Consider the following 25,446-nt stretch of genomic DNA (forward strand, 5'->3'; position numbering starts at 1 on the left):
GCTTTCCAGAGGACTTGAGTCCTTCAAGCCCCCCCCCCCCCTCCCCGGGGGCTATGCGATTGAAATATGCATAGATATGTATGGAATTATGGATCTGTATTCCAACCCATTTACAGGTATTTTATTTGGAAAGCGGAGGTATTCTTTAAGTGCAGTTCTTATGGATCGCTTAATCAATTTTTTAACAAGGTCACAAAGAAATATATAGATCACGAGGAAAATACCGAATTTCTTTCCTGTATAAATTGTGTTACAAGTCTATCGCGGGTATAAATTCGAAATACGGGGAATTTTTGGTCTGAAGTTCTTGATAGCATGCTTCTGAAAATAAAGGAGTTTTACAGTCTCTTGGCAACACCGCACAACACTAACACAGTAAAAATTTTAACCTCAATTGATAACTTGTCACGAGGAATCGGAGGATGTAGCAATACCAGAAATGAAGTAAATTTTCGAAGTTAACTACTCACTTTCATTTGTTTAAATTATTACCCCTAACATTTTAGTTCTTATCTATTTGAAGTTTCTGGTAATTTCTTGGTCCAAATGTTCCGCAAGTTATGTTCTGTTCATGCGTAGGACATCCAATTTTTATCAGCACTTTTACCTGAAGGTAATTTTCTGGGTAAGTCTTTAATGCTATCCAATGGTTTCTGCTCACTAGATTATTGGTAATTTTGGTCCTCTCTAAGGTTTGTCAACTACGGTGTTTGTGAAATATGCTTCACCTGTTTCTAATGTTGTGTAAGATCACCTTCAAGGCGGGACTGATAGGTCCGCAAACCTTGTGATAGATTGTGCCAGCACAGGTGCTGTAAACTTTTTGCAATAATGTATTCTTGCACAAGCTTTGAGCAAAATTCATTTACGGTTCACTATGCCTCCCTGTGTGTCAATAATATCGCTACCTCCAATAATAAACAGGTACACTTTAGTGACCTCTAGCGGAGCGCCTCACCGATCGTCTAATGATTATTTTGAAGTTTCATTTGTGCGAACACAAATATGAGCATGGTGGTGCTTGTCAGTGGTTAGGGTATTATCATGCTCTTATGCATGTGTGAAGGCCCAAATTATGTATCCCGGGCGTTGTGTTGTAACGGAGTTAGCCAACTGACAGTTTGATTGTTTACTCCTAACTACCTAAAGTAATGCTAAAGGTACAAGTTTGCTCTTACTGAACCAAAATATTGCAATCGCCACTGAAAGTTATATCATGAACCCTCTACAAAGCTCTGGACCCTGTTTGTAATATGTTCTGATTGTTAGAGATTGGTAAGGAATTAAATGATATGACAGCATAGCAACGTTGTACCCAACAAACGTCATTAAATAAGCATGACGTCCCAAAAATTTCCAACACGCGAAAAAAATAGGAGTGTTCATCACTGTTGCACAATGGTTACGATCGTCTTGCGTAATAGAATACAACTTTGTATTGGGCTAATTTGTACATTGTTTCATTTGAAAAGTGTCAGTTGAAAAATGTTTAAGGACTTGTCCCAGTAATGAATTGTATTTTTCTTTGTACTAGGACTTGTGGAGTGCATTTTTATGATGATTCTTGGATTACGCTTAAACCTGTTGAGAGTTCTCCTCAAATCTTCCAGACATCTTGAGTGCTTTAACTCTACCGTAGTGACGAATGTAGGTGTGCATCTGTCACCTGTGGGCAACTCGCCTGACAAGGTACAGAACCTCAATTCTTCTGATGAAGCTGGAACCTCGCTAGGAGCTGTGGAGGACAGTTTATCAGGTGGTAATTTTTTCCGCCATTACTTTAACAATTTAGGGTAAGTGTACTGCCTAAGTGTACTTATAGCAGCTCTATACCCTGACGAAAGAGTATTGGCTGTGAAACTACCAGACCACGTATCTCGGTTTGTGATGTTGTAGACTTCCTGTCATACTTTATTTTTCAAATGGAAAGCTATTCAGCATCAATTCTTGAAAAGTTTTGTCATTTTCCTTCTCTTTGTAAAGAAAACTCTGAAGCATTTAAGAAATGATATTGATTTGTTCTCCTTTAACAAAATAAAATGGGAGCGTAGGTTTTTCTACTCCTCAAACAGGATACGTGAACTCATAGTTTCACCGTCAATATGGAGGCATACAGCTAGGGCAGGTTTTGCCTTCCCTCTCAACTCTGCAGAAAATGTGAAGCAAATTTTGGAATTTTAGGCGAAATATGAACGTCCGAAAGAAGAGAGGCAAATCTTTAATTTGGTTGTATTGACAGAAATGCAGCATTGTGGAAAGCAGTCAGTATTCTTAAATTTTTCCACCTCTATTTATAAACTTAAGATGTTTCACCCATCCTGATACCAATATCTTGGAAAGAAGTCCTAACTTTTTGAAGAAAACAAAAGTGAAATCTCCTGTTTGTCACTTTGACATGCTGATAATACAAATGCTGGAAGGTCAAAATAATCGGGAAACAGTGCATTTACTATCAAGGTCACATTTTCCATTTCTTTTTTATGTTTTGCTAAATTCTTATTCTTATTAGTTCCTGATAAAAAATTCTTGAAGTCTTCAAATGTGGCTAAAAAATCTGCCACAAATATTTAAAGTAGTGCTTTATTCATTTTCACAAAGAGTGCAAGTTGTAGGTGCAATATTTACACTGGAGGGTGAGTTGGTGCTAAGTAGATTTATTTACTTTTAATGTTGGACAGAAGATCTGCCAGACTCCAATAACAGGCACTAAGTTTGATCTGAAGATGAATTGTATTTTGAAGTGCGCTAAGAATAATTGTTAATAGATCAAAATTCACTTCCCCCTCTTTCGCAGTTTCGTTCTGAAACGTCATAGAGTTTTTTCGTAATCTTTAATTTTAAATTTTGGGTTTTCCCCCAGAAAAATTTGAACTTTGTACTTCTCTACCAACCCGTCACTTAAAAAAAATGAAGGAAGATTTTTTCCTCACCAAATTCCTCTAAAATTGTCTTTAAAATTTCAATATGTCATTATTTTAAGAAAAAATAATGGAAAGAAAAAACACTTACTTATTCATAAATCTATTAATATGAAATTCCAGGTAAAGGCAAGTCCCGGTTAGTTGCAGCGGCTTTTGCCTCTCTGGGACATGTTGACACCTCAGGAGCGGTGGAGAATCCATCTTTGGACGATAAAATTAAAACAGCGAAAACGGTCGACGAGCTGCTTAGTTTGATGGATAATCAGATCATATCCAAAGGGCATGCTTTCAAGGTTTGTATACAGCTAAATTATCTTTGAAATCTTTTTCAAAGCCGTAAAGAGGCGTAATTTTGAAATTCCCAGATTTTAATTGTGCCGGAAAAAAATTGTCTTCATCTAAACTCTGTCAGAATAAATTTTTGAATTTAGGGCATTGAACCCCTTCTTGTGGCCTCCCTATTTCTATATGCAACCTGCTGGCTGCATGAGTGGAGACAGTCCTTGAAATCTGCTAGTTTGACAACCATCAGGTGGACTACATTTTGTAATTCGGAACTCTAGTTTCTGGTTCAGTTTAGAAACGTCGTATGTACTGTTGGTTTTCCTATGCTTTTAAGCATTTTTACTGATGAGCCAGAAATAGTAGTTCCTAATTGCAAAATGCAGTCCAGATAGAAGTAAGTGCACTTTAATTTCTAAAAGATTGCCCGACTGTGCTATGTAGAGAAGATGAAGAGTAATGAATGAACCTAGCTAAAATAAAACTTTGTTCCCAAATAAATGAATGCTTTTCTGAAAGTAAAAATCAATCTGAGTTTTTCTTGGTCAATTCACCTCATGAACTTTTACAGATTCCGTTCATCAATAGCGGAAATGTGAAACCATCTCCATTCAATGTTATGAAATTTTCGCTCTCATTTTATTTCTCAGAGAAGCAACCCGATTTTAGAGGTAAAATTTACTTACAGGAAATATTCCACCAACAGAGGAAAACAATGAAGGAAGTTTTCAAAAAATTTCATAGTCTAGGTTCCTAAAGAAAAAATAAGTATGACAGAAAGTCTGCGACATCGCAAATGGAGATATGAGGTTTCGCTTTTCCGCCATAAATATTGTAATACTTTTATTCGTGAGCTTATGTCTGTTTTTCTTCTCAATGTTTCAGGTCTTCAGCATTTTGTCAACCTGGACTTCGCAGAAAAAAATAGAAATTTCTGAGCTGGAAACAGATATACGGTTTTTAAAATTATGTAAATTTTTGAATAAATCTGTCAGTAAACATTTACAGGCTGCTAAAGGTGACAAAGTAGCCGGTGGTCCGAATATTGTAACGGAAGTGACCAATGAAGATGTCGCTGCCAAGTTATCATCAACCTTAGAATTGCCTCAATTAGTCAAAGTAAGTCTTTTACTCAATATTTAATGAGTCTAGTGAAAATATCAATGTTGCTCTTCTTTTATGGACCACTAGACAAGGTGCGAATTAAATTAATACCCTTTACCGTTGTCTGCAAGAATAGAGAGGCTGTAACTACGATTCTGTGACGTTACGCTAGTAGATGAAACTCAGCCGCAATTTAACATATGTTCTTATGGGAGAACTCATGGTACATGTTCCTTTTGTGCTAATATTTTTTCAGGGGTTGATCTGATGCATAAATTCATACGAACCTTTTTGAAAGAAGATAAAATTTCACATCAGAAAACTGCCTAGTTCATAAATTACTCTGTCTGATAATTGAGGAAATAAAAGCTAAACACGACTAAATACCGAAAATCGTTACCCCACTAAGATTCAAACGCGCCGCTCATGCAACTTCCGCCGATTGACGGCGGCTCTGATTGGTTAACTTGGCGATTACTGTACTAGTTTAACGGCATGAAACCGAATAGTTATGGCCTCTCCATTCTTGTAGGCAACGCTTTGACACATGTTTTCTCCTCAAAATGACACGCAAAGTATGAGTTGTTCCATGAAAATTATTAGAAGTAGCTCCTCATTGAAGTGTTCCCATTTTCTTATGCCTCAATTAAAACTTTCTGCTCATTAAAAAACCATTATCTTCCTGAGTCAAACCGCACACAGATTGTTACTGTAACAGTCTCTGCAGTACAAAAGTATTGCCAATATTGATGTGCCAATGGAGGGCATCTGATAATTTTGAATTCATAATACTGATGGCCAAAGTGCGAAACAATGTATCTCCGTCCATAACGTTGCAGACTGCGTGTCATACTTTATCATTTCCTCAAACTTCCTTGATCTTTCCTCTCCACCAGTAGACTATTCTGTACTTAAAAATTTCAAGCAATGAAGTTGGCTTGTTCCTCCTCAAAAAAATAAAATAAGAGCGGAAATTTTGAAACACTGGAATGAAGACACGTGGTTTTGCACTTTAACCAATGATATCCTAGATAAAATTTCAAAGTATCTCCTCTGCAAAATCATTTTGAGCTGCAAATTTGAAACTACCATCAATACAATTTGATTGAATATGTTTTAGTGTTTCTTTTGAGGAAATAGGTTTAAAAATGTTTGATAACCTTCAAAGTAATGCTGCCAATACCCCAATGATGCTTTTGCCTTAAGGTGAATCTTCAGCAGTAGTTCCGAAAAAATCCACCATGTCGCGCTGCTAAAATCCGAATCCGAAATCAATGATTATTTAAATATCACAATAGATATTTTAAATTCTAAGACTCATATGTTGGGAATCATTAGAAACCAACGCGAGCTTTAAAAGTTTAATAATAAAAGCTACAACTTGATCCCAATATCTCTTATGGGATATCTGTAAGTGGTGGAGAGACAGCTCTCGGTGGGAGAGAGATATCTGCAACTGCTGAGAGCGATCAATCGTGATTGGTTCCATCAAGGTCATCATGCTTAACCCTACTTTTTTCTGGGGTCAAGTTTCAGAGCTTCAGAAATTATTTTACATGTCGTTTTTAGTGTCAAAAGGAAGAAGAATGTTATGGCTAAAACTTATGACTCTTCAATTAAAATAGAAATTCCTTTAACTGTCATAAGAGCTCAAGGACTCACGTGGAGCTGTACGGACTTTAATAGCGTGGACCAAAGAATCAAAACACAGCGGTGGTGCTCCCTGCGCGGAAAAATTTCTTACTAAGCACTGCTGTAAATTCACCTTAAGGTCCCTTGTCCTACAGACCAGCCAATGGCCCTTCACCTATAGCCTCTCATCTAATCCTGTTCTATTTGCAGGTGCTGCATTCACTTGCAATGAAGCAGAAACGATCGTTGACCCTGTTGCGATCACTGGTGTACAATATCACCGAAAATCCAGAGGACTTAAATGTGAAGCAATGCGCTGATGTCCTGTACAGCTTAGCCTCATTAAACTATCCGGACGAAGTGCTCATGTGTCGAGTAACAGCTGATCTATACAAATGCATCGAGACAACAGAGAGGCCATCAGTCATCAAATCGATAATTCAGAGCATAGGCATGTTAAAGTATAGAGACACGGAATTATTAGATCAATTGAGCGAATGGATCTTGAAGCACCACCACACATGCAGGCCTCAGGAACTTTCAACATTAATTCAAACTTTAGCTGCTGTTAACTTTAAACCCTCAAATGAGGAAGTACTGAAGGTATTTCATAAAATTTCATTAAATTTGCTTTACATGTTAGCTAAGTACGTGTTTATTGTGCATGGTTTTACAGTTTTTTTCCTAACAAGATTTAAATACATAGTTTGGTTGCCTAAGGGAGGCAAAAAATACTGGATCGTACCTTTTGTTCATGCGCCATAATGTCACGTCGTGTGGTAAAAGTTTCAAACTTTCTTATATTTCTAGCCAATTACACGCCATTTTTAAATGTTTTGGCTGGGGATTATCCCATCATCCTGAAAAAATTTGATCAAAGATAAGGTAATGTATTGATGTATTTTAGGAATATTTTTCTCTTTCCGAAACAATTTCATCATACTCTGTAAATTTGTTATGAGATTGATCAGCTAGATCCACAAAAATTTTCTGAGCTTTCGAATTTCGTAATTACCCTCGCACCTGGACAGCCTATCCAGTTTCACAGGGTCCTCAGTGATCTGGAAAACCTGGAAATTTAGGGAATTTATGGGAAAAACAGGGACTTTATGGGAAAAACACGAAATTCTTGGGAAAAATAGGGAATTTTGCAGGTGGCATGCCAGATCTAGAAGTGAAGATTCCCTTAGTTAATCAAAAAAGAAAAAACGTAGTTCCAGCCAGTAGTTGAAAATCGCTGGGGAAATCACTAAAACATGAAAAGAAAAAATTAAAAATGAACATTTTCCCCCTATTTTTAATAAGTTACCTCCCCTTTTCCTTCAAAATATGTTTTCATAGTTAAAAATAGCAAGGTGAATGTGCTTCCAAAGAATCTCTCAATCTTGACTAATTTTTTTTTTGCAGGCAATTTTGCCCAGTATAAATCAGGACCAAGGAATGAACGTATCAGGGTGGTTGAAGATTGTCTGGTCCTTAGCAGTGTTGGGAGAAGCTACTGATAAACAAGTCATGTCAGTTCTCCAGCCTGAATTCGTTGACAAATTAATTGTAACCTGGGACAGTTTACCATTTGCCTTTAACCTCAAACTGCTTCAACTCTATGGTTATGCCTCTTTAGTCTTGCAGTGTTCAGGTAATCTACGTTTTTTGTTCTACAAGAAAAAGAATATGCGTATTAAGCTAAGAAATACCTCTTTCACAATTCTTTGAAGGAAATTTTTAGCCATTGTCCGTAAAAAGTTCAGCTTAAAGCTGATATCTTGTTACAGAGGGAAAATACTCTCACACAAGCACAATTTTTCCTCAAAGAGATTTTACGCACCATGGCTGAAAAACTCCATCATTGACATACGGTCGTTTTCTGCAGTTAGTTTGAGCACTATTCTTTGGTTGAGATTTGGCAAAAAAAGAAAAAAAGAAACAATGGGTCAATTGCGCTGGTCACAGAATCATATTTTGATGCTTGATTTTTGTAAGTTAACTATAAATAATAAGATCCATCCAAACAGCAACTTTCTACGTTCAATATTGATGGAGATTTCGTTCTTTGATGAATTCGGTTTATAACGTCATCCACTGTGGTAGAGACACCCTTGGTGTCTTCCACCTCACTTTTATCAGTCAGTGATTCACTGGTTACTCAACATCAAACCTAGGTGAAATCAAGGTGGAAGAAACCAATAAGGATGTCACTACCGCGGTGGATGACATCATGAACCAAATTTTTCAAAGCGGGATATCCTGGCTAATATTGAACGTAGAGAGTTGAGGTTTTGATAGATTTTATTATTTTTAGCTGATCTACAAGAATCTACCATCAAATTGCGATTTTGTGACCAGCGCAACTGATCCGTTGTGTTCTGTTTTGGTCTGTAATCCAATTTTATGGAGGAGTCTCTGCTGGAAAAGAGGATGTGATAACCTTTTCTCTATCTTGAAGTTCTTAGTTTTTAATTTTAAATCAAGTTCCTCCAGATAATCAGTTCTAGTGAGTTTGTAAAATTGGGAACAGAGATATCTTGAGTTCTAATTTAGCCCCATTCCCGCGGTTTTTTAGTCAAAATTGATTTCGCTATGGGCATGTACAAGATAACATCTGTACTTGGCATAGGCTTTTAACTGTTCAAAATAGAAGGGAGAAAAGTTGAGGACAAATTTTATTTTTTAAAAGAAACTGAAAAGAAAAGAAAAAATTCCTACTAATCTTATGTTAGTCGTTAGAGGGTGCAAGGATCGTTAAGGACAAATGAATCGGTGATAAGTCCTTAAAGTCCACTTTTTGTGCATTCTTTAACCTAATCAAGTTTCTATATTTTTTGTTTTTAGACGCCCAATGGTTGGCGAAGAATCAAGAACTCAAAAATATTCCTCTGTTAAGGTCGAAAGACAAACAGGTTTATGTGAATGGAGTGTTCACGGCTCTTTCAAATTTACTGCCATCTTCTGTGTATCTGTCAAAAGATATCAATTCAGGATATGGATACTTAATTGGTAAGCTAAATTTCATTTAATGATTGTCGTCATTTGGTAAATTTTCATTTTCTTTCCTATAAAGGAAACTTGTGATGAAGTTCGTACAGTCTTGAAAAGTCTTCGGGAGTCTTGAAATATTTTAATTTTTGAGAAAAGTGGCAATAGCCTTGAAAGTTTGTGATAGTCCCTTACCAATAAAATTTGAAGTTTAACTCCAAAGAATATAAATTTCTGAATAATCTTTTGACTTTTATGTTTAACTAGAAGTATGCTCCTCCAAGAGTTTTAAGTGTTTATCAAATGCTGTTTTCCGGAAGAATTTACTTGTATGCACCCATTTTTCTCTGTTTCTGATAAATATATAATTGAAAACTTGCTAAAAAAATTGTGAAAGTCCTCGAATATTCAATCTAAAGCCCCTTTAAACTCTCCCTCAGTTCTTTAAAAGTCCTCTAAGATGGTTAATTTTTTTTGGTAATGGTCAACCGCATGTACCCTGATTGAAGTAATTATTCGCTTACTAAATATTCAGGTTTTTTCATTTATGACATTTAACCAAGTATGAAGGGTACCCTCAGAAGTTGAGACACCAACCCCTCGTATGAACGAATAAATAAAGACAGCAATTTCCAGGTCATACAAGTTTAAAGCTCATTTCATCAGCTTTCTAACGTGTCCATGTTAGGCTCATCCGGTCAAATATTTACTGAGTTAAAGTGAGCTGTAGGCAATATGCTCACGCAACCTCTAAGAAAATGTTACACCTTTTGTAAGAGAAGAAAAATAAAGCTAATATGCATTAAATTTCACCAGAGCAAAATGTTGCCAGCCAATTTCATTACCAAGTTTTAAAAACTATCCTTTAATTCTTATTAATTCTGAAATGTTCCTTGCAGATGGAGTATGTCAAATAGATGATAAGTTGACGCCCATAGCTCTAATTGACAAGAAAACTGGAAAGAGAATTAATGAAGATAAAGGAACAAAGTAAGTGGTTAACCTTTTGATTTTTTTTATTCCCACCAACAATTAATTATCAATGATTGAGCTAAGTGTAGCCATTCACTTCCTTGTTTTTATAATTTCTCGATTTTTAGAGGAGTACTTTCCCTCTATTAACACTGATCGGAAATTAATGAACTTCCTAAAATTGAGATTTTGCTTTTTGCTGTAAAAATTTAATGCTGCTAAATGAAAAGGATAGGGGCTGAAAAAGTATAATGTAAAGGAAACTAAAATTTTCGAGCAGTTGCTGAATTTTCTCAAGGAAGAAAAGAGTAGAATATATTAATAGACCAGAAACTCAGTTGTTAATTTGTGTGGCTACATATTGATGGAGAAACCAGGAAAAATGTAACTTTTACAATGTGTCAAAATGTTCGATCTGTGTTATTTTATAATTTTTTAATAGCATGTTTCTTGGCATGGTATGACATTCTCTGAGCATATTTTCGAAAAGCATATTTGAGCAGCATCACGTGAAATCAATCATTGTCTACTTCCCAAAAAATTTAAATATGACGTGAAATCTGCAACCACTCAAATAGAAATGCATATATCTCTCGTTTTATTATTTATTTGCTGACACCAAAACTTGCCAGGGAGGCATATCCATGGCAAAATGCGAAACTACATACTTCTATTGCAATGTTTCAACGTTTCCACCATTATTGTATATTTTCAAAGAAAAGCAAGCCAAACTAATAGCTTGAAATCTAGACAGAATATTCTGCTAATATAGAAGAAAAACCAAGGAAATTTTCAAGAGATTACGTAAACTAATTTTCCAAAGAAAAAACAAAGTGAGATCAGAAATCAGCAACATAACAAACGAAGATACGTGATTTTATACTTTGGCCATCAATATGTATCGTTAAAAGAGTCGGGTAGCCTATAAATCAAACCTAATTTTTCTTTTATTTCCATTCATATTTTTGTTTTCCTCTCTCAATGTAAAACGGATGGCTTTCTAATTATTTCCCTGTCTCATTACAGAATAGCAATTATGGTGCATGACTTCCATGATTTCTGTCGAGGATCTCACAACAAACTCGATGGGGCAAACAGCCTCTTCCTTAGACTCACAGAACTTAGCGGTTACAAAGTAATGTCTGTTCCATTTCACGAGTTCAACTTGTCAGATAAACTTCCAACCAGAGTACAGTATTTAGAAGACAAAGTCAAAATGTTGTTGAAAAGCAAGTAGTTTTCTGTAATCTTTTCTTCAAGTCTGTAAAATTGTATAAAAAGCTATTTCTCAAGATCGTTTGGAATTCGGCGGTCGTTTTTAGTCGCATACTTTCGATGTCGCAGGTGAGAGTGAACAATCCTGTTTCTACAATCGTATATGAAGTCAAAGCATCAGCATTTATCGATTTTTATAGGCATAGTGATGCTGTCAGGGGTATGATTTATATCTACTGTGGTTTTGTGTAGGTAAATTAATTTTCCTGTTCAGTAATTGTAAGATCTGTAAATCTAGATGATTTTTGTAATGAATTGATAAATGTTACACTTTTAACTAAGTCCAACTTTAAGCCTCTTTTCAGTAATGAATCACATCAAGCATTTGCATGAATGTATTAACTTTAAGACGCTACGATCTGTATGCAATGACCCATCCCCTTTTGTAAAAGAATATGGTCCTATTTTATTTTAGGCTTTTGGGCTGTTATAAGTATCCAATGTTACATTTCGAAACTTGATTGTCGTGAGTGATAAAAATGGAAGTATTTCAAGGCGTAGGTGAAAAATATAGTATGAATCCCAAAATGTCGTAATGAGATAGTTCCAAGTGCTAAAGTTTTGTTACAATAAAAAACACCACTTTAACGTAAAAATGAAGGTACTGTCTTGGAATTTGATACAGTACTGACAGTTCTCTAAAAAGAAGAAATTAGCTTGGCCATAGCCGAGGCCATGGAATGGAGGTTTGCCAGAGTAGCAAGAAAACTCCAGCCTGGCATTGAGAAGGATGCAATTGGACAAAACAGCCCCTGAAAGCCTGCGAATGGAGACAGGGAATTAGACAAATATTATTAGCAACATGACAAGCGTATCAAGAAGCTTTGAAGAGAGAGGATGAAAGAATAGAAAAAATCGGGTGAATAATGAAAATAAATATTTGAAGGAGAAAAACATACATGCACTACATCAAACTGATCAGAATCACTTAATTTTACATGTTTGATCCTAATGCCTCTTAGTTTAATATAATTTGATGCAGAAACGTTTTTATTCCATGGAACGCCCGCAATTTTATCGGATGGTCCTTTTGCTCAAAATTTCAGCACATATTTTCCTACAGCCTACTTACATTTTTGCGTCTGACTATAAATAGTAATCTTCACAAATGGTCCTGCTCAGCTAAAACTTTTATGTTCTTGATGCGCTCTGTTCTTTGCCTTAATGTCATTTTCAACGCAATGCCTCCGAGTCAAATTCAGAAGTAGGATTTTCGAGGATAAGCATCTGGGTGCATCAAATGCTACAGACCAGATTACCAATTCAGGGATCTCCACCTATTGAGGTTGCAGAAGTATGAATTCTTAACACCTCAGACATTTTTAATTTGCGCTTGGAAAACGAGTTCGCGGTTTTGTTGATGAATATTGAGATTAGCAAATCCGTGATCGTAACTCATATTTGTTTTTTATTGTTTCACTATTTTTTTTCTTTGTTCTTTGTAAATTACTAAATACAATGGAAGTTGTTTACAAATGGCACTTTTTAATTTTTTTCCTGTACTTGAGTTTTTGAAACGAAGGACATTTCCACACAGAGGTAGACTAACACTATAAAAGAAGGACAATTCTACGAAAAGTGTCCAATTCCAGTCATGAATGTTTTACTGGTAAAATGTGTGATAGAAAATCTTACATTTCACCTATTTTTATGGAAAATAAGTGATCTAAATGAATTATCATAGTTATGTCACATGTGCAAGTCGATGTATTAAGCTTCATTCGCAGCTTTAAGTTCTTTAAATGTCATGACCATCACTATCATGATTGGTTGGTTTCAATGTTTACAACCGCATAACTTTTTTTTAGTCTGATGAATTTTTCTGATTTTTGTACTATAGTTTCATCAAAAATACTTTTAGTTGAATCATCTATGTATTTTATTTAAAGGAAACAAATGAATTTTCCACCCGAAATATCTCAAAAATATGCTGTCATGAAGTTTTGACGTCGTGATCGTCACTGGTGTTTTTGTTCCCCAAAATGGCTGCCAGGGGCAGTTCAAATCGCTACAACACGTTCCATTTCGTTGAGTGAAGTGTTCACATCAAAATATGATCGTACAGCAGTCACTGCCAGAATTCAGAAGATTATGGAAGGATTCAAAAGACAAATTTACTACATTGAACTTTTCTGTGTGTCATGACTGGCACGCTTTTTATTTTTGGAGCGTGTGATATTCTGAAAAATCTTTGTGCCCTCTTTACAGCCTTTTTTACCAATGGTACTTACTACTTTTAAAATTGTGCTTCTTTGCTGTTGAGTACACTCGCCGTTTTTGTTTAAATTTGGCACGGCCGTCACTTTGCATTGGATGTTTTTAGTGTAGAAGGAAGAGGAAAAAATTTCTGATAAAAAAGGTACCCGCACCATTTTTTTAGCCTGATACCATACTGAACTAAAAATACAAACCCCCAATCCAAAATAATCAAGTTGAGTTTTTAGTATTTTGGAGGTCAAATTGGACAGTTTTTGTTGAATTGCCCTGTCACCAAGAATAGCAGCCCATCAGTGTTTAGATTGGCCCATTCTAGTCGTTTACTAATTTCTCGCTCCTCTAGGGTATTTCACTATGTGAAGAGGAGAAACCGGTCCAAAATGTTTCCAAGATTTTCCCTGGTGTTTCCACCTGCCTGTCTGCCCCTATCCCTATGAAGAATGTTCTTGAAGATACGATGGTATCTTTGAATTGTTTCTATTTTTGTCAGCAAACGACTCAAAACAAATTCCCTGAACAGTGGCAGTTACAAATCAAATCAGACTTTTGGAAGTTGAATGCATGCATTTTTCCTAGAAAATGTCACATTTCAAGATTTCATGATGTGATCGGAGCGCGGGGGGGGGGGGGGGGCATACCGCAACGATGAGGGGGGGGGGGCATAATAAGCGGGGGCTTTCCTCAACAGATTGCAGCATTTGTAGGTGTTGGCAGTGGAAAAACGATGGAAACATACGCAAAAAACCGGCAGAATTATTTAAAAATACTCGAAATGGCTTGTGCCCTACTCATCATGGTGGGTAATACCCGCCAGTAGCAGAAACTTTAAAAATAGCCGGAAATAGTTCAATTTATCTGGAAACAGCCACGGAGGTGAATTATCGCTGGAAACAGTCAAAAACATTCGGAAACGGCCGAAAATCGTCGAAAAAATGGACCGCGTTGAGCTTAAGCAGAAAGGAACCAAACCGTACATCAGCTATTGCCAAATAAAATTGGGGAATTTGATTTTTACATGAAAACGGTTGCGTCAATTTTTGAGCAAATTTCAGTGAATTATCTACACAATACGAAGTAAATTCCCCAATATTTTCACAAGAATCTGCTGAAACGTTCCCTTTCAAAAATTTAAATTGTAAGTCAAATTTTCCAATGAGTAGGTAGCTAATGTGTGGCTTGGTTCCTTTCTGTTAAACGCGGTCCAAATGGGTAAGTATATGTACATCTTCCATCCGTAAGCAGGGGTTTGGAGGAGAATGGGAATAAATTTATTCGTAGTGAGAGGAAATTTTTTTTATTTCATAAAAATACGAGTTTTCTGAAATAGCCATCAAATAGGGGAGGGGGGGGGGGGGGGGCTCTCGTCTCATTTTAATTTTATCTTAAGGTACCCGGTAAAAATCGGATCCTTTGGAACGCGCACGCACAGACCGCCCATGGAATATCAAAATATCATTAATATTTAGCTGTAAGTTTTTTAAATAGAATATTTGCAAAATTTAGAGCCCTCTCATGAAACAGGGTGTGTTTCAGTGCGTCTCCTGATTTTTAGAATGATCGCGCAAGTGCGCGCGATATTTGAGGGATATTTGACAATACCTTTTTCCCTCTGAGTAGGGAAAGGGAATTTTGAAGTGCCTTCTGGTTAGGTTGGCACACACTGTGATAAGTGTTCTGTTTTCCGTGGTTGTGTGTGGGTATGCCTTGTCATCAGTGAGCTAATTTCTTCTAATTTTTGTGATTTTCAACAAAATGATATCCTCAGTGAGTATTTAAACGTATTTCCATACCTTTACTCTGCACGAGTGCATTAATTTCCAGACTTATTTCCGCAGCAGCGACCAATAACTTCGTCTCAAGTTTGTGGCCACAGTGCACTGTCTGTTCATTGTAGGGTCGCCATTTTCTTTATGATGCTTATCCTCAATACGCACTGAGAGACTTCGCCAACTATTTCCCGTCCTCTAATTCTTTCGCGGATAACATTTACATGATATGAAACTCCGTCTTTCCTCGCGGTTTTTCATCTGAAGGGTCTGCGCCCGATTCTATTTCCGTCCGTCTGCATCGACTTGTCCTTCCTCACCCCACATCCTAATCTTCTTGATAACCTCACATGATTCAACATGGAGGCAATGCAATTGATGGAGTGAATCCAACTCCATATTGTAATCTCACAGCCTGTTCGAGATTGATTTTCGCTCTATTTATGAATATATTATTTGTTTAAAAGCCTATTTTCTTCATCCCCATGCACCAAGTAATCTTTCCACTCTAGCCGACTGGAAAGTGATCTTTTGTGTCGCTCATTAACCCTCCCCCCTCTCCCTTCAATTGATTGCAACTCTCTCAATCTGTATTATTGGGCCTTTCCCAAGACAGTCATCATTATTTTCTGCAATTTGGGAAGTGTCACCGAGGGACTTCATAGACGTACTTTCCTCTCTTCTCTCAGAGCCTCTTCGTTGTTTCCTCAATGAGAATCACCTTTGATCCAGGTTTCGGCCATTGTTGTGAAACCCTTAATCACCCTAAGGTAGCTTGCTGCCTCTCATTTAGTTGTTTTCGAAGATCAGTCATTATAATTTTCTGTTAAAAAGACCAGGTAACAAAGATATTACCATTACATGTACTAGTTATCAGTCTGCCTTCATTTACCACCTTATTTAAGTATAATAATTCTCCGCTGGGAAGTGAGTAATGGTAGAATTATGCATTATAATTACAACTGCTCTGTAACAAGTTGAAGAAGCCTATTTAATTATTTCCTCCTTAGCAGTTATCTCACGATTTCATTGAAGAACTGAAAACTTCAAAAGTCATTCATTCCTATTGAATAGAGAAAGGCAGATGAAATTATATATGTCATTGTTTAAGTGTGAACTATACTTCAATCGATTAATCGGAACCATAGAGTTCAATACTTAATTTCTAATTTACCTGGTTTTGATACTTTGATCCTAAATACAGGGATTGACCCACACCTTTTATTGAGACACATGGTATTGGACCTTATCAATCAGCTTCTTTCCGTAGAAAAATCTTGTTTTTTCATGAATTTCCTCATTATCTGTGGTTGAACATCATCGTTCTGCTGGATTAATCAGATTCATTTTCTAATAACTTAGAGCCTTGTTTAAACGCGTTGGGTTCCTGGAACTTTGGCCAAGTAAGTCAAAGCTGAGATGAAATTATTTCGTCGGCTGGCAGAAAAGGGCAAAAACTTCACTGTTGAAAAATCCACGAACCTGTCCTGGCAGAGTTCTTCTAACCGTTACTCAAGAGGATAAGGCCTTAGATTACACTGTTTCCTGTAGGAAACCTGTAAAAGTCCCGTGGATGCAGTAAGAAGAGGATTGGTATGGATAGCATACTGGAGTCTCCTCCATTAGCTGCTGAAAAATGTCTGGCTTGTACCTATAGGGCTTTTTTTTTTATCCGTGGAAAGCATGGAATGCGATGATAGCGGTTCGGGCTGGTTCAACCAGCCTGAACCAACCTCAACCTACCTCGGAAGAGTGGTCCTAGCGTTCCACTGGAACACATGGAACGCAATAAAAAAGTGATGCGTTCTGTTGCGGTCCACTGTGGTTCAGATAAAAAAAAAAGCCCTTATCTGTGATGCCTCTTGAATACGGAATCTCAAGGGTGCAGCAAGTACCAAAGTGCTGACTGTTAGCTGTGCCTGGGTGTTTTTGCCTCACAGCCTTTCGGCATATTTCTGATTTGCCCCCAACTTCTTGATCTTGATATCCTAGCTTAGAGGAGTGCTCTACAAACACTTCACGATTAAAAGTTTCCAAAAATGTAGAGCTGTAAAAGAGTTCTGGTGGTCTGAAGTTTTGTGGGGAAAAAATGTATTATCAAAAAACCCATCCAAAATTTTAATCTGTCCTGCACAGGATACAAAATCTCTGGATTGTATTGCAGCTTTTAGCTCCTTTTTCTTCTTCTTTTTTTTTACGATACTACTGCCTTATTAGCAAGGGAGTAAGAAAATGAAAATGAAGGCGACTGCTCACAACTTTTTTGAAAGGACATCACAAAGACTATTCAATTGGAATCTCAAAGTACAACTTGCCGACTCAACTCCACAGTATTCGCTTTATTGAAAATTTTGCTTCTGTGGGCTAAGGTCATTTTTTCTGTGGAACGTCACTTTTGATAATGAAAGCACAGCCTGAATGTGCAGTCTAGTGAATATCATAAGTTCAAATTTTGAAAGATATGCGGCGGTCATTTCTTCTAGTATCTCCAAACAGATATTTCGAACCATATCATATCAGGATTCCTTGTTTTGTCTACCTAGTATGATCCAGTTTACCTATTCATTTTGCATGAAATTTTCTAAAAAAAATCTGGTATTCATGTTTAAATCCTAATGTAGTGAAAATTTGATCACTAAAGGCAGGGCCGGATTAAGGGGGTGGCCAAATGGGCCGCGGCCCGTGGCGCAAATTCAGGGGCGGCAAATTTTGCAATTTCTTTAAATGTAGCTATGAAGAAAATCGGATTCAGGAAAAAAAATTACGAACGAGAAAAGGTGACAAAATCTCTCATTTCCTGAGAGTATATCTCTAATTTTGTCGTCCACGGAATTTGGCCTGGAACGGCGCGGCGCAGAGAGCAATGATGACGAGAACGTGGGATGAAAAAGAGAAACCCTCGGCGCGGCGGACTCCGTGGACAAAAATCGAAAAAGTCGTCAAAATTTTTTTTTTGAAAATGCACAATTTTTCTTGATATTCATGGTGAGGAACGTTTTTCTGACAAGGAATGATAGTTTATTTGTGATTTTCATTCGTAGATCACCATGGATAAGCCGGTAAAGTTGAAGGAAAAATCTCGGGAATGAATTTCCCCATTGAAAACATATGGGGAAAAGACTAAAAACTTAAAAAGACTTTTCTCGAGAAATACTCAAAATACTCCTGGACGTTAACATTTTCTTATTCCTTATGTATCCTACTTTGATCGTGCCAAAGGGTTTTCCTATGTTGCTGCTTATAATTTTTTTATAAGAAGTTAAAGTTTGGGTATTTGACGGTGTTTTTACATTGCTAACATAGGGCTGATTCGAGGTTGCCAACTTTAGATGGACTTTTCTCGAGAAATACTCAAAATACTCCTGGACGTTAACATTTTCTTATTCCTTAGGTATCATACTTTGATCGTGCCAAAGGATTTTCCTATGTTGCTGCTTATAATTTTTTTATAAGAACTTTAAATTTGAGTAATAAGTGCATACGGGGATTTTACATGGGTAGCATAGGGCTTGTTCGAGGTTGCCAACTTCAAATGGACTTTTCTCGAGAAATACGCAAAATATCCTGAGATATTAGCATTTTCTTATTCCTTATATGTCCTAGAATGACTGTGCCAAAGGATTTTCCTATGTTGCTGCTACTTTCTTTGTTATTTGAAGTTAAGTGTTATGTTTTCAACCTAAAATGCATCAATTTTTGAAGGCGGCAACATAGTATGGGTTTTCCCATGCGGGAATTCCCAAATCCCGCTGAACAGCGTTCATGGTAAACAAATCTTGTGTCTCGCTTATCACTAGATACAATCGTATTTAGCTCAAATCATGTGCATGTGCCGAAGTAAATTCTCTCAGATTTAGCGAGAGAATTTTGTGATCTATTTCGTTCAGTTAACCGGAGGTGAAACATAGAATAGCTATCACTAGAAATGTGAGTCTTGGGTGCTAATAAGTACTTGGAGATTTGTGGATTTCGTTGTCCATTCTTAACCATGGTAACAAATATTTACACCTTCTTATTTCAAATGTATTAAGCTTCAGCCAAAGTGCGGATTTCTACCTTTACCCGGCAGAATGTATGATTTTCAATGTTCTCACTCTCAGTGAATTGAATGACCTGATATCTCAGGCCTCAAACGTTTTCCTCCCATAATTGAATGAAGTAAGGTTTCTCTATTGTTCAGGTAAAGTCTGCCTTTACAATTTACCTCCCTTCAGCAAGTGAAATTTCTTGATTAGTGCGTATTGACTGTTACGCTGAGGTCAGATAGTGCGGTACGTTAACAGCATAACCTCTAATTCTCATGAAAGCAAGATCCATTGCTCAATTCAATAGTAGCTGTATAATTATTTAAACAAATGGCATGATCACATATTGTGCTTCAGCTTTGTTTAAAAATTTAGCAGTGATAATTCATCTATACCTACTTATCGTCACATTGAATACTGTGCGCGTTAATCAAGTCATGTTCGGTGCTTACCATCCTATACAGTTCTTAATCGTTCCTTAGTTTTTGAAGCTCATAAAAGGCTGTGCTCTTTGAATGGGAGAATCAGTGGTGTTTTCAATCATTATGAGAATGAGTGAAATACTCCTGAATGTGGTGTGTGACTAAATACTTACTCTTGAGTATTTTTCCTTCTGGTTTGTCCTTAGGACACTTGCGTGGTGAGTTTCATTTTCTTTCTACTCAATAGAAAATTTATTTCCTCCTTTATATTTGAGCAAATCAGGGCCTGCATTTCGTTTCATTCAGGACCCTTAATTAGGAAGTTAGGTGTTAAAATGCTTAGCTCCCAATTTCTGCATTCTTAAAATTACCATTATTTCCTGCATTTTCATAGCATGATGCCAACCATTATCAGTCTAGTCATGGGTATATTCTCCTTGATGATTTGAGAAGGATTCTGTTTTAATATGTCATGCCAAGATTTGACCTGTATCATGTTAAAAGTCATTTGCGCTGCAGCACAAATCCTATGATGTCATAATTTCTCATGTAGAATCAGCATTGCCCAAAGCGCAGAATGCTTAAGCGCATGCGCAGAGGTTCAGAAAGTGCCTCCCTGATGCTACATCACTAATTAATGGATTTTATTACCTACTCCTGCCACTGACTATACTTTGGCGTCAAATTAAGGGAAATATATTTCAGGCTGTTATTATAGGCTGCATTCATTTGGCCAAAAACAACTGTTTTGGGAGACGGCATGTGTGCTCGTCACTTGGTTTGCAGTGTTCTTCATACAAGTCAGTGATAATTAGTGTGCTTTTGATTCATTTTAATGAATCATGCAGGTATGTGTATTTAGAAATCTGTAGAGGAACCAACTGTGACTTTGCTCATTCTATTGTAAAGATCAGGAAGGTATCTTTGGTGCATGGAATTATCATCCCTACAAAAATAAAAAAGAAATATTTAGTTATTTCTCACCCAACTTCAGGTTTCTTCATGAAGAATGGACAAATTGAAATCTTGTGGCTCATAATACTTACCTTATCCGTATTATTCAAATTTTCCGTTAATGAGGAGGTTTTTTTTTTTTTTTTTTTTTTTTTCATTTTTTTTTTTCATACTGCTTTTAAAGCCATAACTTAAGTCCTAGAGAATTTTAGGTTCTACCTAGAATTGGATTCAACGGAAGAAATTACATAAGAATGGATACTTCAAGGACCTGCATCCATACAAATCAAATTTTGTATTTTTGAGAGGATCATTTTAAGGTTTTTTGGCATCCATCTTGTATTTGAAGCCAAAATTTCAGTCCTAGAGAATTTTAAGTTGCAAAATTGGATTCTATGGGAGAAATTACATAAGAATTGATACCTCAAAGACCTGCATCCGTACAAATCAAATTTTGCATTATTAAGAGGATCACTTTTAGCTTATTTGGCAGCCATCTCGCTTTGGAGCCAAAATTTCAGTCTTAGGGAATTTTTGGCTTCAGAATCGGATTTTACGGGAGAATTTACATAAGAATTAATACCTAAAAGACCTACATCCGAGCAATTCAAATTTTGTATTATTGAGAGGATTATTTTGAGGTTTTTTGGCAGCCATCTTGTTTTTGAAGCCAAAATTTCAGTTCTAGGGAATTTTAGGTTGTAGAATTGGATTCTACGGGAAAAATTACATATGGATTGACACCTCAAAGACCTGCATCCGTACAATTCAAATTTTGCATTATTGAGAGGATCATTTTGAGGTTTTTTCGGCAGCCATCTTGTTTTTGAGGCCAAAATTCCAATCATAGAGAATTTTTGGCTTCAGAATCGGATTCTACGGCAAAAATTACTTCAGAATCAGCATCTTCTTGGGCCAATAATCCTTTTTTCATCGTTGTAACGATTTTTGTCCACATCGTCCATAAGCATGCCGCAGGCGGTCGGCATGTAACACATACTAGCGCCTACAAGACTGCATGAATACTTCACGCATTGCGCCAAAGACAGTGCGGTCAGCAGCGGGCAGCGTGAAACGCATAGCGCCTACAAGACTGCATGAATACTTCATGCATTGCGTCAAATACAATGCGTCCAACAGCGGTCGGCCCGAAACGCATAGCGCATGAAAGACTGTAGGAATACTTCACGCATTGCGTCAAACACTGTGCGGTCAGCGCGGCGCGGCGGCGGAAGTTAAAATTACTAAACCACATTTACGTTTGTTCTTTCATAATTTTTTGGTTCATTTTTTATAAATGGAGGGCCTTGTCCATACAGAGATAGGTTTACGGAACTTAACTTTCGCGCCAAGTTCCGTGAACTTTTGGTAGTAGTGTTGACAGGGCTTTCGCAAAAAATGTGACCAACACGAGTAAACGCGTCTTTTTACGCCTCTCCACCTCCGGCACGTTCACTTGATGGTTTTTATTGATGTTTCAAAACGAATGAGAAGGGGGCGACAAAATACAGGCGGCCCATGGGCGGCAAGTAAGTAAATCCGGCCCTGACTAAAGGGATGAAATTGTTCAGATGAGTCTCTCTGAATGAATAAAAGCATTTACACACGACTGTGCCGCATTCGTCGTTCTTGTATCAGGAAAGCTAGGGACGGCAGCCTACATTTTAGGGCGGCAACGTAGTTTATTTAAACAATCAATGCATTAATTGAGAAATTGAAATGTCACAATAATTTTCAGTAATAGTTAACTTTATGGAAACAATAGGCAACGCTGGAATCGATATACGGTGCAAGTGAAACAAGCAAAGTGCTCTCATTTTTTGTCGATGTCCGTGAGGCGAACACTTTTTTAAGTTAATTGCTGTCAAACTGCTTTGATTGTTTCTCTTACAACTTTTCCGAATGGAGATGTTGCATGTGTGAGGAATTCGCGATTTGACTGTTGATTCTTATGTATAAGTTCGCGAGAAACATGATGACCACTGGTTTTCTCTGAAATCATCTCCCTAGCTCAAAAAAAGCTCTCAAGTTGAGGCCAAAATGGAGGGGACATCCCACGCTATCCTGAGAGTCAACGTCTACATTAAGACAAACTCTCCATGCAAAGATAGGGAGCAAATACATTAGCGGTGATTTCGTGTTTTCAATTTTAGAGTCCCCAAACAAAGTGTGCCCTGTCAATGTGTTTGCTCCCTATCTTTGCATGGAGAGTTTGTCTTAATGTAGACGTTGACTCTCAGGATAGCGTGGGATATCCCCTCCATTTTGGTCTCAACTTGAGAGCTTTTTTCGAGCTTGGGAGTTGATTTCAGAGAAAACCAGTGGCACCATCGTATTTCTCGCGAACTTTTACATGGGAATCACTAGTCAAATCGCAAATTCCTCACACAAGCCACATCTCCATTCCAGCGTTGCCTCTTGTGCCGATGAAACAAACCATTACTGATTTTTATCGCGACATTGTCAATTTTCCAAGAAATGCAGTATTCAAATGTTACACACGTCGCCAGCCCTCCAAATCGCAAAAAAATTAGGTATCATAGCATGATCGGTAGTTTCTTTTAACCGACTGTAATGAGTCGTCCTTTGTTCGGATTTTTGTTGCGTTATTTCCTTTGGGAAAACTAATTTTGACAATCATAAGTACGAAATATTCAAAGAACGCATTTCTGCCAATTGGAACAAAGTGCATTATGGCGTGAGCCCTGTTATGCATATATTCTTACGGGTCTCAGGGCTCATGTCTTGATGCACATAGCTGATAGCTCCGTTTGGCAGAAATACGTCCAATTTAACAAATCCGTATGTTTCCTCCCTTCGTATGTCCGAGAATAGAATTATACGATTGAGAATTATATAATAATTCCATTAATTTCGGTGCTCATCTGGAAAAATAATACGATCTTACGTCAGAGGAGCGCCGTACTTAATGACAAGTTTCCTCTTCATTGATTCCGGCTCTGAATTCTGTTGCAGATGGATGTAGCTCTTGTATGACATTGGCATGTGGTCGTTTTGAGTTCCTCATCATTCGACCAGTTTACTAGAAGTAATAAGTTGGTAAGTACCTTTTTAATCCTCTTTTTTAAGTATAAGTACACATCACAGTAAGACAGAGTGACGTAGATAATTGCACCTTTACGCCTACTGCCCCTACTGCTGCGTCAAGGGAAATTGTCGTATGAGCAATCAAAGGTTGCCTAATTTCCTTTGATTCAGAATCTAATTTTGAGGAAAGTTGCGAATATTTTCACTTGAAATTTTTAGACACAGTAGATCACATCGCGAGTAAAATTCTGTAGATATATGACCTTTCCAAGCGAAATATTCTCGAATTGTCCAGAAAATTCACGTTCCATCGAGGCCGCTCAAGTATTTTGCAAGCCACTTGGCACTCGTATTTGCCCTGCAGGGTTTTACAAGAAGGGCGGGGGCGCTATGCCCCCCCCCCCTCCCTCACGTAAACCTTCCACTCTAATACAATATTCACCTGAAAATGAGGATTATTTTCCAGTTAAAATGATTTTTTTTCATCTATTGTCAGGTATTCTTCTTCGTTATCTCTAAATAATTGGGGGGGGGGGGGACGTAATTTTTGGGGGAAGAGCTAGGAGGTTGCTAAGGGGGCGGGTGTCAGTCGGCCCTGATACCAGGGTTGCCACACTCAGGAAAAATCTGGGAATATCAAGGAAAATGACGATAGTGTCAGGGGAAAATTGTTAATTCACCTTTATCAGATTTCTAGAATACATTCGGCGTTTAGGACAACAAATTTTACCTGAAAACTGTTTCAAATTATCTCCTCTTGGCCCCATGGCGTATCTTTATTTGTCAGGGTATTTTGCTCAAACGTGTCAGGGAATTTCACTTTCCAAATTTTGTGGCAACCCTGTAATACTTGAAACATCATCAAAGTTCGTCATGAGAGGAAAAATGGAAAAGTTGGATTTTCCATACTGGATTTTTCCGACGAACACGACAGCCGACTGTTATCATGGGAAAGCTTCACTCACACACTCGCACCCGATTCTCCGTGACGGCCCGGAATGCATGAGGAGGTATCGCACTTTACCCAGCCACGATAACAGAACCTAGCGTGGTCGGGGTTGACCAGGTACGGGACGACTCGAGATACTATCACCGCGGCGACGGGGGAGGGGGGGTGGGTTGTTATGTATCTCTCGGCGGATAACGGAATGGTAAAAGAGCAAGCGGGCAGGAGACGGGGCGGCCTCGCGGGAAGGGCGGAGGGGGGGGGGCTCCCTTGCATTCGTCGTCGGTGCAATGACCTTCACACAACCTCCTTCGTATGCCCGTCCCGACTCCCGTGCCGCTCCCCCGCCCCCGCCCGCCGGGTGTCGGGTCGGGAAGCCGAGTGCAGCGGCGGAGTGGCCCGCATGCACCGGGTCGGGTGCCCGGTGCAGAGTGCCGAGGCGCCCCTTCGGGGGTGGAGCGGGCGCCTCGCCGAGGGGTTTCGCCTGTCGTCCGCGGAGCTCGTGTTTCCACCACCGCCGTCGGAAGTGGGGTCGCTGATGATCCGGGAAATCTGCCCAACCCGACGGACGCCCATGTTCTCTCGCCGCTACTCTGCCGGAAGGGTCTGTCTCCATTTCCATATGAGACCCGAAAAGCGTGGAGTTGTACGGAGAAGACAGGGTTGTCACAGTCAGGGAAACCGGGAAATGTCAGGAAAAATGACGAAAATGTCAGGGAAAATCTGTTAAATCACCTTCATTTGCTTTCTAGAGTGGGTTTGAGGTTTTGAACATCAAATGCCTGAAAACTATTTTCAATTATGCCCTCTTAACCAGCCGTCACATCTTCAATTTTCAAGGAATTTTGCCGAAATGTGTCAGGGAATTGTATTTTCTATAGTCTGTGGCAACCCTGTAATCACCACGGA

General features: G+C 38.0%; 2 protein-coding genes across 2 annotated transcripts in view; both read left to right on the top strand.

Moving 5' to 3' along the window:
• The first annotated feature begins 371 nt into the window (after positions 1-371).
• LOC109043030 (FAST kinase domain-containing protein 4) lies at positions 372-12,635 on the top strand. Its single transcript, XM_019060058.2, has 9 exons — positions 372-625; positions 1,535-1,756; positions 3,042-3,214; positions 4,089-4,322; positions 6,150-6,542; positions 7,347-7,575; positions 8,769-8,933; positions 9,812-9,902; positions 10,911-12,635. Exons 2-9 carry the CDS (start codon positions 1,555-1,557, stop codon positions 11,119-11,121), a joined length of 1,698 nt encoding a protein of 565 aa, XP_018915603.2. The 5' UTR covers positions 372-625; positions 1,535-1,554; the 3' UTR covers positions 11,122-12,635.
• A 2,402-nt stretch (positions 12,636-15,037) lies between these two features.
• drn (zinc finger AN1-type doctor no) overlaps positions 15,038-25,446 on the top strand; it is a 101,366-nt gene continuing 90,957 nt past the window's right edge. The window contains exons 1-2 of the mRNA XM_072303395.1: positions 15,038-15,140; positions 23,520-23,603. The gene's annotated coding sequence lies outside the window, so the exon portion shown is untranslated. The remainder of the gene's footprint in view (positions 15,141-23,519; positions 23,604-25,446) is intronic.

Source organism: Bemisia tabaci, chromosome 8 (genome assembly GCF_918797505.1).
Source record: "Bemisia tabaci chromosome 8, PGI_BMITA_v3".
Classification (NCBI taxonomy): domain Eukaryota; kingdom Metazoa; phylum Arthropoda; class Insecta; order Hemiptera; family Aleyrodidae; genus Bemisia; species Bemisia tabaci.